The following is a 15,887-nucleotide window of genomic DNA, read 5'->3' on the forward strand; positions in this document are numbered from 1 at the left end:
CATGACACACAGGCATATGTGTATTCATGACCCGTGAGAGCTTCAAATGCAAGGTAGGCTTGCAGGATCTTATTTTTGGATGGGTAAGTCTTTCCAGAGGTTCTCTCTAGAACCTCAATGGCCCTACTAACTGCCTGATGGGTCTGAAAATCAGCATAAGCACATTTAAACCATTGATTCATATAAAAAAAAAAAACCAGTCATTCTGGTTTCAGTGCAAATACATAGACAGGGTTCCCACTCCAAGTCTGATTTAAAATTCCATGACTTTTCAATGACCACAGAATTTCCATGAACACTTCCGTAAAAGGAAATGACAAAGTTAAAAAAGGATGAAAACTAAACATAAATGTTTACCCGCAGAGGTAGTCTGAACTTACACTCAAGTAGGCTTAAATGTCAGAAATGTGCAATGGTGCAACATGTTTTTCCCAGTCACATGGCTTCATAATATACAGTATATCACGAAAGTGAATACACCCCTCACAGTTTTGCAGATTTTTGAGTATATCTTTTCATAGGAAAGCATTACAGAATTGTAACTTTGACACAATGATTAGTGCGTTTTAACAACATATTTAACCCCTTAAATTTCTTGTTCACTCAGAAAAAAACAAAATACAGCCATTAATGTTTGAACATGTACTCACAAAAGTGAGTACACCCCAGATTAAAATCCGGTAGAGAAGGGGCTATGTTGGCTCGAATCGTCTCAAAATGAAACGAAATGAAAAGGGATGACAAGGGAGGTCATCAGTGTGCGTTTCAACCTTTCTTTGCATTGAACTTTTACATTTTGAGTCTGCATCTGGCTTAAATAGATTGGTGTGAGATTTGAATGCAATCCTATGGAGAATATCATGATCTGCTTCAGTAGTCACAGTGCATGTTGACATGCATGTTTCTTTTAGGTGTATTTCAGATTGCCAATGTTGACAGCATTCATGCATCCCCAAACCATGTCAGTCCCACTACCATGCTTGGCTTATGAGAGGATACACCTTTTGTGTAAAACTCACTTGTTTACCACCACACATGCTTGACACCATCTAAAGCAAATTTGTTTATCTTGGTCTCTTCAGATCACACGACATGGTTCCAGTGATCCATATCCTTGGTCTGTTCATCTATCCTGAGACCAAGATAAACAAATTTGCTTTAGATGGTGTCAAGCATGTGTGGTGGTAAACAAGTGAGTTTTACAAAAAAGGTGTATCCTCTCATAAGCCAAGCATGGTAGTGGGACTGACATGGTTTGGGGATGCATGAATGCTGTCAACATTGGCAATCTGAAATACACCTAAAAGAAACATACATGTCAACATGCACTGTGACTACTGAAGCAGATCGTGACATTCTCCATAGGATTGCATTCAAATCTCACACCAATCTATTTAAGCCAGATGCAGACTCAAAATGTAAAAGTTCAATGCAAAGAAAGGTTGAAACGCACACTGATGACCTCCCTTGTCATCCCTTTTCATTTCGTTTCATTTCGAGACGATTCGAGCCAACATAGCCCCTTCTCTACCGGATTTTAATCTGGGGTGTACTCACTTTTGTGAGTACATGTTCAAACATTAATGGCTGTATTTTGTTTTTTTCTGAGTGAACAAGAAATTTAAGCGGTTAAATATGTTGTTAAAAGGTCACTAATCATTGTGTCAAAGTTACAATTCTGTAATGCTTTCCTATGAAAAAATATACTCAAAAATTAGCAAAACTGTGAGGGGTGTATTCACTTTCGTGATATACTGTATTTGAGAAAAATATTTCATTTCACAACTGGTACATTTAGGTCTGTGGTTAATGCATGATGGCTAGCCTTCTAGAATCATTTTAGAACTCAAAAACATTGTAGACTAAACAAAAATATTAAACATAATATACTGTATACATTTTGCTGCAGCACTGTTAGGAAAATTCCATGGTACTCCATGACTGTATGCAAAACGGTGAAATTCCATGACTTTCCATGACTGGAAAAAGCTTTACTGAAATTTCATGACATTCCAGAAATTCCATGGCCCGTGGGAATACCGCTCATCCTACACTCAAGTTAATTGGAAGATAAAAAGAAACTTCACAGCTTACCTGAAGATTATTGCGCAGAAACAGACATAGGTGCAAAGACAGCAGGGTGTGGTCATCAAAATTGAATATGCCTTCTGACCATTCCTGGTACCGGTATACCATTCCACACGTATGGCACCGTTTCCGGTACAGTGAAATGCCTGATGAAGACAAATGAAGGATAATTGGCATTTTAGTCAGTAGATAGATAAAACCAGAAGAAAGAAAATGAATGAAAATAGGACAGGAACAAAAACAGTCCTTGCAGAAGACAGTGTGAAATAAGACGCTTAGATTCAAATTTTACAAACCTTCAATTACATCCGTCACAGTAACAATTTTCCCCTTTATTGTTATTAGTTCCGGTTCTCCAAGAAGAGTTGGTGTCATACATTCCGTACAGTATATTTTTGCTGGTGTAAAGGTTTTTGGAAAATTATCGGTGATGATCACGTCATTGGTGAGAACAGGAGGCATTTTTTTGGAGTGGTAAATGTAGCGCACCATTCTCTCCACAGCCCTTCCCTCTGGTGGATTAACTTCTTCGTCCATTCCTTCCACCTCACAAGGGAACTGGCTTCCTTCCTCTTCCATACTCCGTGTTTTGCGAAAACTGTTCGGTTCGACCTGGAACAGGTGCCACTTGGCGATGTTTTTGTGCAGGCAAGACTGCCTGGGCTTAGCACAGCGACAGTGCCAGGACAGCTGTTTTGAATCATAAGTCACAATGACTCGACCAAGCCGACTGTAATAAGACACAGTAGGCTCAAAGACTGAGATGTACTTTTTGGTTGGAGGAGTACATATAGTTAATTGGCAGGACAGGGGTGTCCCTGCAACTATGGCCTCTCTCTGCCGCTTCAAGCACTGGTCCTGCTTCTCCTTGCCAAACCACTTCTGCCTTACCATCTCCTGCAGCACATTCCCTTCAAGGGATGGGTCATCATCCCTGGCTGGTGGGCAGTACTGCAGGGATTGAATATGGGGACATTCAAAATGCTTGCAATTTGATCTCGCAGCAAATTCAGCATTAACCTTGCATACATCCAGCTCACACCTGGTGCTCCTATTCGTCCCCCATGTCTTTTTTTGAACATGGAGTGCAGTGTTGGGGCCAGAAAAGGATTTGATGACGGCAAATATGCCGTTATTGTGGTCAAGGCACTGTGCCTTTAAGTGCTTAGTAGATGTTATGTCCATTGCTGTTGGTGCATGCTTTCTTTGGATATGCAACTTCACGTTCCTCCGATTTATAACAACACCACAATGTGGACACATAACTTTTTCTTTTCTTTTAAGTGGTACATTGGAGGTCGGCCGATGAAGGGTGGAGGAGGCTGGAGGTGGTGTTGGAGCAGTGGAGGCCAGGTGATGAAGGGTGGAGGAGGCTGGAGGAGGTCTTGGAGCAGTGGAGGCCAGGTGATGGAGGCTGGAGGTGGTGTTGGAGCAGTGGAGGCCAGGTGATGGAGGCTGGAGGTGGTGTTGGAGCAGTGGAGGCCAGGTGATGAAGGGTGGAGGAGGCTGGAGGTGGTGTTGGAGCAGTGGAGGCCAGGTTATGGAGGGTGGAGGAGGCTGGAGGTGGTGTTGGAGCAGTGGAGGCCAGGTGATGGAGGGTGGAGGAGGCTGGAGGTGGTGTTGGAGCAGTGGAGGCCAGGTGATGGAGGGTGGAGGAGGCTGGAGGTGGTGTTGGAGCAGTGGAGGCCAGGTGATGAAGGGTGGAGGAGGCTGGAGGAGCAGTGGAAGCCAGGTGATGGAGGGTGGAGGAGGCTGGAGGTGGTGGAGCAGTGGAGGCCAGGTGATGAAGGGTGGAGGAGGTGTTGGAGTGGTGGAAGCCAGGTGATGGAGGGTGGAGGAGGCTGGAGGAGCAGTGGAGGCCAGTTGATGGAGGGTGGAGGAGGCTGGAGGTGGTGTTGGAGCAGTGGAGGCCAGGTGATGAAGGGTGGAGGAGGCTGGAGGAGGTCTTGGAGCAGTGGAGGCCAGGTGATGGAGGGTGGAGGAGGCTGGAGGTGGTGGAGCAGTGGAGGCCAGGTGATGAAGGGTGGAGGAGGCTGGAGGAGGTGTTGGAGTGGTGGAAGCCAGGTGATGGAGGGTGGAGGAGGCTGGAGGTGGTGTTGGAGCAGTGGAGGCCAGGTGATGGAGGGTGGATGAGGCTGGAGGTGGTGTTGGAGCAGTGGAGGCCAGGTGATGGAGGGTGGAGGAGGCTGGAGGTGGTGTTGGAGTGGTGGAAGCCAGGTGATGGAGGGTGGAGGAGGCTGGAGGAGCAGTGGAGGCTAGTTGAGGGAGGGTGGAGGAGGCTGGAGGTGGTGTTGGAGCAGTGGAGGCTAGTTGATGAAGGGTGGAGGAGGCTGGAGGTGGTGTTGGAGCAGTGGAGGCCAGGTGATGGAGGGTGGAGGAGGCTGGAGGAGCAGTTGAGGCCAGTTGATGGAGGGTGGAGGCAGGAAGTGGCGTTTGGGAGGTGGAGGTCAGGTGCTGTGGCTGGCTGACACATTTATTTAAATGCGTCAAAGCCTGCCCCTTCCTGATAACAGTTTGGCTGCAGTACAGGCAGTGAAAATGTGCTGCTGACCTGCATGGCCTATTACATTTACAGATATAGTATCCTGTGACACAGAAAAAGAACACATCAACAACTCCATTCCAACAATATTCTGATGTAAAAACACCAAAAGCAATGTCCTACCTCCATGATGCACAGCATGTGTGAGGTGGTTGCCCATATGCACCTTGAAACTGTATTCGACCTTTGCTGTATAAGTACAGCACGGGCATTTGAATGTCCCATCTTCAAAATATTCCTGGGCGTCCGGACACCCTTTGAAATGGGTGGGATGCTGAAAGCATACAGCATGTTATGCATTATAGTAGTATGTAGGCGTTATTACACCAAAGTTTAATTCATTTCCCCTCATTTTACGAATGCCTGCCATTTTGTAAAATACAGACACCATTTTGTTTCCTACTGTACCTGATCAGATACATACGTGGCGAAGCCCCGCCCCGTATGTATAAAACCCCTGGTCAAGGTATGCTATACCTCTATGCCCCTCTCTATTCCCCTAGGCCCGACGCCCTAGGAGAGACCGCCCGACTTCCTCCATCAAGATGTGAGACGTGTCGAGACACGTCCCCTTAGAGGGACGGCTATTTTAGAAATTATTGAAACTGTAAATTATCTTGTCCGGTTAACACTACAGTCGATATATTTTTCTTCCTTCAACCGGTTTTCGTTTGTATTGCATTTGACTTTTGCGGACACTGCTAGGAGAGCAGTGAGTCAGGACCCACGAGGAACTCACGCGCTATAGGATAACTTTTGTACGGACAATTGTTAATCTTTTACTAGTACTGAAATCAAAGGAACCTCCCTGGAGTCGAAAAAGATTCGGTTGAGGCTTGATTGTCTGTTCCCCAAGAGAGTGGACAGCCGGTATAGTTATTACGCGTGGAACGGACCTACGTGCACCCGCCCTTCTCACTGGACCTTCGCAGGACGGCACCGCAAAGACAATCGGACTACACAACGAAATACCACTTTCCTTTTCCCCGTTCAACGAAGCAAGACTTTTTTGGACATATCACAGCCTCGCGCCGGAACCGCGTGGTATCGCTCGGACCCCAGACAGTAGCCTACCCGAGCAGCTTGGAGAACAAAGGAACCTCGTGCGCACGAAGACGCACACACCCACCTCGCCGAGAGATCAAAGGATTTCTCTCTCCCTACCAAGGATAACGAGTAAGCACTGAGTTTGGGCAAAGATACGCAGTTAGAACTGTTACATAGCTTTGAGGAGTTGTGTTTAAATATCCACACTTGTAGAGTGTGATATATTTTATTTTGGGTTATTTTGTTCTATCTGTTCTTTCTTTTCTTTCTCTCTTTCTCCCCTCTCATCACCACAGATAGCCACACGCTATTCTTAGTTTACATTAGTTGCAATATTGCCATAGGCCATACTTGCACCCACATGTAAATTACCCACTCACAGAGATACACGTACCAGTGTTTTAAACCATTGAGTCACTGAGTCGAGGACGTAAGCTATTGTCGGAAAAGAGCGCCAAACGCTCCCTTTTCCCTCCCCCCACACATACTGTAAAGCCTTAAGACAAAGGACAGTATTCTCTGACTAGCTTGAATTCTATCTTGAAGATAAGTTCCCGCTTCATCAGCCGAAAGCTTAACGCCCCTCCTCGTATCTCATATTTCGGTCCTGCGCGCAGCGCTGCGCAGAATCATTTGAGCCATAGTTCATAGAACATACATCTCTCTCTCTCTCTCCTCCCACCGCTCCGCACACGCGGTAATAGAGGTGCGCGGCGCTCACAGAAAGCGCTCGCCACGCGCCCCTCCTCTCTCTCTCTCTTTCTCTCTCTCGCATAGCGTTAACACACACACACACACACACACACACACACAGAGCGCATCCTCTCATACCCCGTGTATATATTGTATATTTTACCTAAGTTCTTATGCCCTGCAAGTCACATTGGCTGTATCAGTGTTATGACCAGATGATGCTTTTACAATAAATGTACATTGTGGTGAACTGTGTTTGTCTTATTTGAACAATTTCTACGAAGTCAACCAGAAAAGAATTCACACAAAACCTTCAGATTATTTGTCAATAATGGTCATGATTTTATGAGACGGTCATGAACCGTGTTTTATGCAATCATTAATTAGACAATTGACGATTCCATAAGTACACACCTACACATTATTGATACCCAACGTGAAGAGTTTAACACACTCTTCATGCATCATTTCTTATACTCTTATTCCTCACATATAGTAATAACACATTACATAGGCCTATTTGGAACTGTATAAGAATTGTATACTTATTAATGTAATTATAATTACATTACTGTACTTCCCTTACATTTAACGTCGTACCCATTAATTGTAGTTGACCCTACATATTTTGGTGCCCGTGAGTGAGGAAGAATAGTCCCCGTAGCCATAAATGTTAGTTTACCTACATATTTTGGTGCCCTTGCGTGAGGAAGAATATTCCTCACGTCCAATAAATGTGGGATTACCCCTACAAGTATGTGCACAACAGTTAATTTCGGCATGTTATAGACATAAAATATTGCTACGATGCCATTTCTATTTTATAGAAATCCATTTCCCTGGTGGCCAACAGACAGTGTTGGGCAAGTTGGGTAGTTAAAATGTAATAGGTTACATTACTTAAATTTTGCACATTATTGTAGTCTAATAATATATTGTAGTCTAATTAAGTTACCCAATTTAGCACTGTAATTAGTTACTTTACTAATTACAGGGAAAAGTAATAATATCACAGTGCCAACAGATAGCAGTGTTGAGCCCAGAGGCTGAACCCCATTGAAATCAAATTGAAAATTAACAGTTACATAACATAAAAACGCTTTATGCACGAACGTTCATTTTACCGGCACAATCATGTACAAACGATGTTCAAACGAAGGAAAATTGTTGATTCAAATTTTCAACATATGGGGTGCATCAAACACAGGTTCTTCAGAAGACCACATGGGTGCTAGCCTACCACCTGTTAGTTTAGTGTAACTGAGCAGTTCGCCCTACAGATACTACTGTATGAAGCTTCCCGCCAACTCGGCTAGTTGATATCCCTTACACTAACATATCTGCACCACAAACGATCAACACCTGAGAGTTACTCAATCTCTGCGAACAAACAACATAATGTCTCCTTCCGTTCACCATCGGAATTGGTTTAATATTTCTGTTTACTTGCATTCGGCCAAATACTAACTGCGGTCAATGGTTTGTCAATGCTAGCTAGCAAACGACCGCATGCAAGTGTAGGGATGGCGAAATTTAAAAAAAATCTTTACCGGTTACCGAGCCTCCTTAACCGGTGGTTAACCGGTGATCGAAAATTCTATAACGGCAGTTATGGACCCCCTGTCCTGTCGCGCGTCGTTTTCTACCCGTGAAACAAAGTTATGCCCCCAAATTAGAATGGTTAGGCGCATTACAACGTCGCTTTACAACGTCGACCTTCTATGCAATGCGACACAGAGCTCGGGCTATAGCTCACGTAGCCTACAAAGTCACAAAGAAAAAGCTGCTAGGCATATTAACCAACGTCTTCTTTAAAAGAAAAAAGTAGCCTACCGATTATTAACAGTAACGTGCTGCTCAAATTAGCTATTAAATTGTTACAACTAACATCATGTCATAGTCAACAGGCAGCCACTAAGCAGTGAAGTTTATCACAATATTACCGTCAGGATTTCAATAGGCTATAAGCACTTAACATAGGCCTACCACGTAAAAATGATTGTGAGAATGGGTGAAAATTATATAATGACGATAAGAACCATTTCTTTATATTTTATGTATTTATTTTATTTGCAAGATCTCGGTGAACTTGAACAAATAGCAAACATGAACACAAACACATCGTGTGAAATACTAAGATCTACATTAAGAGCATTGTTTTATTTTCAATAGACTTCGGTGAACTTCAATTTCAAACTGTTTAAACGGTGAACGGGGGGAACACATAACACCGCGTGTGAAGGCCAAGGGCCTTGATTAAGAAAAACAGCGGACGCACACCCAACGCGTGCGCGCGCACACACACACACACACACACACACACAATTATTTATTAATTCTTATTCAGAAAAACGAGCATGTCCACATGCTCCGGAGTGAGACGTGTGCGCAGGCGATTTACCACTAGGCCAGCAGCGGAGAACACTCTCTCTGATGGCACCGATGTCCCGGGGATGCAGAGGTAGCGCTCGGCCAAGCTCGCCAGGCGGGGAAAGCGCGTGTGATTTGCGCCCCACCACTCCAGCGGATTGCTGTCAAGTGATGAGCGGCTCTCTTTCCTGTACATGTCCACCTCAAGTTGAGGATCCGCAGCGGTTACGACAGTGCCGTAGTCGTTTCCAAGTAGCATGTACATCGCGCTCTCCTTGCAGCCCACGCCAGATGGACCTGCCACTGCACCGTCCCCTTCTCCTATGGTACCAGGCACGTCCTCTGGCTCCTCATCCATCTCATGCGTGGCGCGCTCCACATCAGCACAGAGTTGCTGGACTTTGTCGAAAACTGCGTCTCTTTCTGCTGGGGGCAGGAACGGGAGGTGTTTATGCCGAGGGTCGAGGGCTGAGGCCACCAGCGCTGGCATTGAAATCAAGCGTTCGCTATCCACCTGACGAAGAATGTAGATAAAATAAATGTAATTAATTGTTAGAACATGTAAGCATAGTCCGGATACCTCAGAATACATGCTTTAATATTTTTTTTTAATTAAAATAGTCGATTTATTTATAATTTTATATTGTATTTATAACTATAGGATCTACTAAAATATAATGGGCATAGGCCTACTTAAGGGCTATAAATACAGGCATGGTTGTATTAACCATTAAATACCCTAGGCCTATGTAATGATTGACTATATAGGCAATATGACATTAGGATAGTCCTACTTAATTAATATAGGCTACAGACGAAATAACTTGCCTCCATGCGTTCACTGAGTGATCGTAGGACCGTCCTCTTAAACTCCGCCACCCGAGGCCGGTCATCTGCAGCAACGAGCAGGTGTTTTTTTACGATGCTGTAGGTGATGGGGTAGATGTGGGAGATGGACACGGTCTTCTCGGAGGACATGACCGTCGTAGCACATTTCAGGGTTTCCAGGAGGGGTGCAAGATCGCCCATTATCCCCCAGTATTCGTCGGTGAGCTCCAGGACCCTGGCGTCTTGCAGCTTGGTCACGGTGCGGTCGGACAGGACAGCCGTCACTGCCCACCGCTGCTCCAGCAGCCTCGCGAACATGTCCACGACAGAGTTCCACCGAGTCTTGCAGGACTGGATGAGTTTGTGGGTCGGGAGCCTCATCTGCTGTTGTTTTTCCTCCAACGCCTTGCACGCTACGGTGCTGTGACTGAAATGGCGCACCAGTTTACCCGCAGCACACACCACTCGATAGACAAACATTTTGAATGCGTCGTTGATGGCCAGTTGCAGGGTATGCGCAAAGCAAGAAACCGACATCCAGTCCACCCTCTCCACGTTGTTGGCAGCCACTATGTTGCTTGCGTTGTCGTGGACGCAAGCAACTGTACTAATACGTACTTTCTAAGTACTATTATATTAGCTTAGCTATAACCGGACTGAGGACACGAGACACTGGAGACAGTCAACCATTTAATTAATGACCTTGATCACATAGATCATAACGTATATACATACAGAACCACACCCACTTCCTGTGGGGTCCTTAACCTATGGTATCTGATGAGGTACACACAGAACCTATTCAACGCTCACGTTACATCTCCCCCCTTTAGTTACTTATCCTCAAATCATTTACATTGAATATCATTCCAACATTACATCTCCCCCCTTTAGTTAATTATCACACAAATCATTTACATTGAATTTCATTCCATGTTTTCTTTTTCTTTTCTCTTCTCATGAACTTTCATTTCATCTTTTTTTTCCCATGAACTATTCATTTAAATCATTTTCTTTTCCATGAACTTTTCATCTTTTTTTTTCATGAACTGTTCATTTAAATCAGTTTGTTTACCTAGGGGTCGGGGTAGACTGCCCGGTTCCCCAAGCTGTGCAGGGTTTATTATGCCCTGTGTTCCAAACCACAGCTTTTGTTTTACAGGTTCAGTCTGTTTGGTGGTCGGATGGTCCGGCCCACTCTTGTCTCTGGTTGTGGAACGACTCTGATATGAGATCGGGTTCTCCTCAGGGTGCCTGAGGGCAGGTCAATGTTGTATGACCTGGGTGTCTGAGCTGGACCACTCACCGTACCTGTCTCTTTTGAGTTCTTCACCCAGACCTTTTGTCCTGGCCTGAGTGCTGGTCTTGCCTTTGTGTTGTGTCTTTTGTTGTACCAGGAGGCCTGTTGCTCTTTTACCTCCTGGTCTTTCTTTCTGAAGGCCTGCAGGTCAGGCCACGCAGGTTGAAGTTTCCCCTCGCTGACCGGCAAGGGCGTCCTGATGTTGCGGCCCATCAGCAGCTGTGCCGGGGACGAGCCGTGCGCCAACGGAGTGGCCCTGTAGGCCATGAGCGCCTTGTGGGGATCTTCTCCCTTCTTCAGAAGCGATTTCACCGTCCTCACCGCCCTCTCAGCCTCTCCGTTACTTTGAGGGTAGCGGGGACTGCTGGTTGTGTGTACGAAGTCGTAGTCTCTGGCAAAGGCTGCAAACTCCGCTGCAGAAAATTGGGGGCCGTTGTCACTGACAACGGTCTCTGGGACACCGTGACGGCCAAAGATCGCCTTCAGCTTGCCTGTCACGTGAGCTGTGGTGGTGGAGGTTAGATTTGCCACTTCTATGTAGCGTGAGTAGTAGTCTATGCACAGGAGATACATTGCATTTTCCCACTGAAAAAGATCCACTGCCACACGCTGCCATGGCCTCTCTGGCAGCTGAGTTGTCAGCAGTGGCTCTGGTGCATTGTGGGCCTCCTGTGCGCACGTTTCACAGTTTCCCACCCTCTCCTTGATCTGTTTGGACAGACCTGGCCACCACACTGAGTGCTGCGCTCTGGCCACACACTTTGTCATACCTTGGTGACCCTCATGGATCTTGGCCAGCATTTCCTCCTGCAGTGTGGCTGGGATGACGAGTCTTTCGCCTTTCATCAGCAGTCCGTCTGCCACCAGCAGGTCCTGTTGGTACTGCCAGTACAGCTGCAGTTGTGGTGGAAGTGCCTTTTTGTTCCGGGGCCAACCTGTTTGCACCATACATTTGAGTCTTTTACACACATCATCTGCATCTTGTGCCGCTCTGATCTGCACTAACCTCTGCTCTGATGCTGGCAGGTGCTCCATGATGGTGTTGATGGAGACACACACATCCTCCTCCAGCTGCTTGTCCTCTGGCGTAGGCGGCGCTTGGATGGGTGCCCTGGAGAGCGCGTCCGCTGTGACCAGCTTCTTTCCAGGCACGTGCTCGATCGTGTATGTGAAGCGAAGCAGCCGCAGCCTGAATCTCAGGATGCGGGGTGGTAGGTCATCCAATGCCCTACTGCCCAGCAGGGAAATCAGAGGTTTGTGATCAGTCTGTATTAAAAAGTCCTTCCCTATCAGGTAAGACTGAAAACGCTCGCACGCCCAGGTCAGCGCCAGCGCTTCCTTCTCTATCTGGGCGTATCTACGCTCCGTGTCTGTCATGCTGCGAGATATGAAGGCTACTGGCCTCCACTCTCCAGACTGCTGCTTCTGTGATAATACTCCCCCTAGCCCAAAGGATGAAGCATCTGCTGCTACTATAGTCTCTCGGTGCAGACAGTACTGGGCCAGGACTGTTGGCGAGCTGAGTTCTCTGCGCAGCTCGTCGAATGCTCTCTGCTGTGCACTGCCCCACACCCAGTCTGTGTCGGATTTGAGCAGGTCTCTAAGTGGCTGAGTGAGCTGTGCTATACGTGGGGAGAACTTGCCCACGTAGTTGACCATGCCCACAAACCTTTTGACGTCCGCAGCATCCTTGGGGGTGGGCATCTCTGTGATGGCTTTTATCTTTGCTGGATCTGCTTGTATGCCCCTCTCGCCGACGATGTGGCCCAGGAACGTCACCTCGCTGACGGCGAACTGGCACTTTTCACTGTTCAGTGTCAGCCCCTGTTCCTGGAGCCGCCCCAACACCCTGTGCAGCCTCTGGTCATGTTGCTCTCGAGTTGACCCGAAGACCAGGATGTCATCAGCATGGCATACAGTCCCTTCTAGCCCTGTCAGCATCTGTGTCAGCCGTTTTTGGAAGTGCTCAGGTGCTGACGATATGCCGAATGGCAGTCTCTTGTAGCAGTATCGCCCGAATGGCGTGATGAATGTAGTGAGTGGGACTGATTGTGGATGTAGGGGTACCTGCCAGAATCCAGCTGTAGCATCCAGCTTCGAAAACACCGTGGCCCCAGCCAGCTTGGCCAGGGTTTCGTCGACAGCTGGCAGGATGTGTCTCTCTCTGCAGATGTACTCGTTCAGGCGAGTCATGTCGGAGCAGATCCTGATTTTCCCGTTGGGCTTCGGAGCCACGACCATGCCCGCACACCAATCTGTAGGCTCCTCTATGGGCACGATCACACCCATTTTCTCCATTCTCTGGAGCTCCTCCTTGACCTTGTCGTGCAGTGGCAGAGGTACACGACGTGGTAGCGACAGTGCAAAGGGCTTAACATTGTCCTTTAATTTGATTTTGTACTCTCCTGTGAGGCAACCCAGTCCTGTGAAGACCTCGGAGTACTGTTTCTTCATGTCATTCTCAGACTCAACTACACTGTCCACTACATGAATCAATTTCAGGTCTGAAATGGCTGGCAGACCCAGCAGTGGTGTTGCTAGCTTTTGCACCACATAGACAGGCTGTACTGTTGTCCTGTCTTTGTATGTCATTACTGCATTAAACTGACCTCTGACCTGAAGTGGTTCGTTGCTGGGTCCACACAGTGGTATGGATGCTTTGGTGAGTGGGCCATGCAGTCTCTCGGAGTAGGCAGCGCTTGGGATGACGGTTGCGTCCGCACCTGTATCCAGCTTGAAGGTAAGTGACTGTCCATTCACTTTCAGTGTTTTCGTCCATGCAGGTTTCCTCCCTGTGGACACTGCACCCAGGAAAAGTGTCCCCTCTTCCTCTGCCTCCAGCACTGCACCTACTCTGCCCGACTTGCAAACGGCTGCAAAATGCCCCCTCTTCCTACATTTCCTGCACTCAGCATCTCGTGCAGCACAGTTGTTCAGGGAGTGTGGCGGCCCTTTTCCACACCGCCCACAGCTTTTCTGTCCTTTTTGAAAGTCCTTTTGTCCCTTTCCATAGGACATTTTCCCTGTCTGATTGTCTCTGAATGTCTTTTTCTTAAATTTCAGCAAGTCCACATTCGCCTCTCTTTGTTCGCTAGCCATAGCCTCCCGCACCACTGGCTGCTGCTTTTTAATTTCTTCGTGTTGGCGAATTGCTGTGATTGCCTTTTCCAACGTTAATTCATTGTCCCGTTGTAACTTTTCGGAAAGTCCGTTGTGTTTTATGCCAACGACTAATCTGTCTCTGATCATTTCGTCTTGCAGAGGGCCATATTGGCAGTGCTCAGACAGTTTATAAACTGCCGCGATGAAGGCTTCAGCGGTTTCGCCTGCCTCCTGGCTACGCCTGTTAAAGCGCGCCCTTTCATAAATGACGTTGTACTTGCAAATGAAATATTTGTCAAAAGCTGCCCTCACTGACTGATACTTGTTAACGCTCTCGTTCTGCTCTGCATCAAAGACGAGGGTTGACAGAATATCGTCTGCCTTATCTCCCATGGCATAAACTAAGGCATTCACCTGGTACTGTTCATCTTTCTTGTCAAGTCCCGCCGCCACGCGGAATCTTTCGAAACGACGAATCCAGTTCGGCCATGTGGAAAAGTCCGAGAAATCAAAGTTGTCCGGTGGGGTTACCGGGAAAAGCGATTCCATCCTTATTTCGCTGTGTTCCGACACGCACTTCTGACACCATGTACTAATACGTACTTTCTAAGTACTATTATATTAGCTTAGCTATAACCGGACTGAGGACACGAGACACTGGAGACAGTCAACCATTTAATTAATGACCTTGATCACATAGATCATAACGTATATACATACAGAACCACACCCACTTCCTGTGGGGTCCTTAACCTATGGTATCTGATGAGGAACACACAGAACCTATTCAACGCTCACGTTACAGCAACCACCTTCCCTGTCAAGCCCCAGTGGTCAACAGTCTCCTTCAACAATGCAGACAGGTTGTCCGCTGTGTGCCTGCCTGGCATACTCTTGGTCATTAGGACAGCTGATTTCATGTGCCAGTCCTGGTCTATCCAGTGGCATGTCACTGTCACGTAGGACTCCGTGGTGAGCGCTGTCCAGGAGTCTGTAGTGATTGCAACGCTCTTGACAGCAGAGAGGTTAGCGAGGAGCTCACCATTCTTGCCGGCAAAGCGATGCCCGATCCTGGAGGTGATCGTCTGGCGTGACGGGATTGAGAAGTTGGGTTCCATGAGTTTCATGAGCTCTTTAAAGCCCTGTCCGCTCACCATATCAATCGGTAGCAAATCCTTTTCGATCATCTGGCATATTTTTTTGGTAATCATTTCCGACCGCTGCTTGTCACATGCCCTCCCCCCAAGCATAGCTAGGACCGTTGTTTGGCTTCGTTGCTCATCGAGGTGAGGGTGGCGCACTTTCATATGATAAATCATAGTTGTTGTGCTGCCGCTGTATCTAAAGCTGGTGTCACATAGCGAACACTTGACATCACTCTCGCCGACTTTTGAGAAATATTTCCACACAGCACTTTTCGGCATGACGGCTGTCTTGTTTCAGGTCCTCTGCTTTGTAATTTTTTGCAACATTCTAAGTTGGCGCCAACTATCCCCATAAAGGTATTTTCAGATCCATTTGTATGTAGCGTATTTGTAACAATTTGTGTCGTTTCATTTTTGTTTACAACATTAAAAGTTTTTTCGCCTATATGTTCTAACTGTTTATATAATGGGTACCATGCTTCACATAAGCCTTATTTATTTATTTTTTCACGTAAGCCTTTATTTTTTTTAACTGCGCAGACAGGACCTGTCATGTCCAGTGGCGTCACTATAGCAACCGGTAAACTGTTCGTTTTCCGAATGACTGTGAGCTCTCCCACAGCAGAGCCATGGTCTGTGCTGTGGTTGTTGTGCTTAATAAATTCCACCACGGGACGGCTCATGCTGACAGTTATATTTTTTAGAAAGGCTATTGAGTGATCATATCGGCCCATATAATAGCGTACAACACCAATAACGTGTGTGTGTGTAG

General features: G+C 46.7%; 1 protein-coding gene across 1 annotated transcript; it reads right to left on the minus strand.

The window, feature by feature from the left end:
* Nucleotides 1-10,724: 10,724 nt before the first annotated feature.
* LOC134441699 (uncharacterized protein K02A2.6-like) lies at nucleotides 10,725-13,322 on the minus strand. The gene has a single exon (XM_063192092.1). The coding sequence runs from the start codon at nucleotides 13,320-13,322 to the stop codon at nucleotides 10,725-10,727; it is 2,598 nt and encodes an 865-aa protein (XP_063048162.1).
* Between the last annotated feature and the right edge of the window lie 2,565 nt (nucleotides 13,323-15,887).

The sequence above is a fragment of the Engraulis encrasicolus genome, chromosome 24, assembly GCF_034702125.1.
Source record: "Engraulis encrasicolus isolate BLACKSEA-1 chromosome 24, IST_EnEncr_1.0, whole genome shotgun sequence".
Classification (NCBI taxonomy): Eukaryota; Metazoa; Chordata; class Actinopteri; order Clupeiformes; family Engraulidae; genus Engraulis; species Engraulis encrasicolus.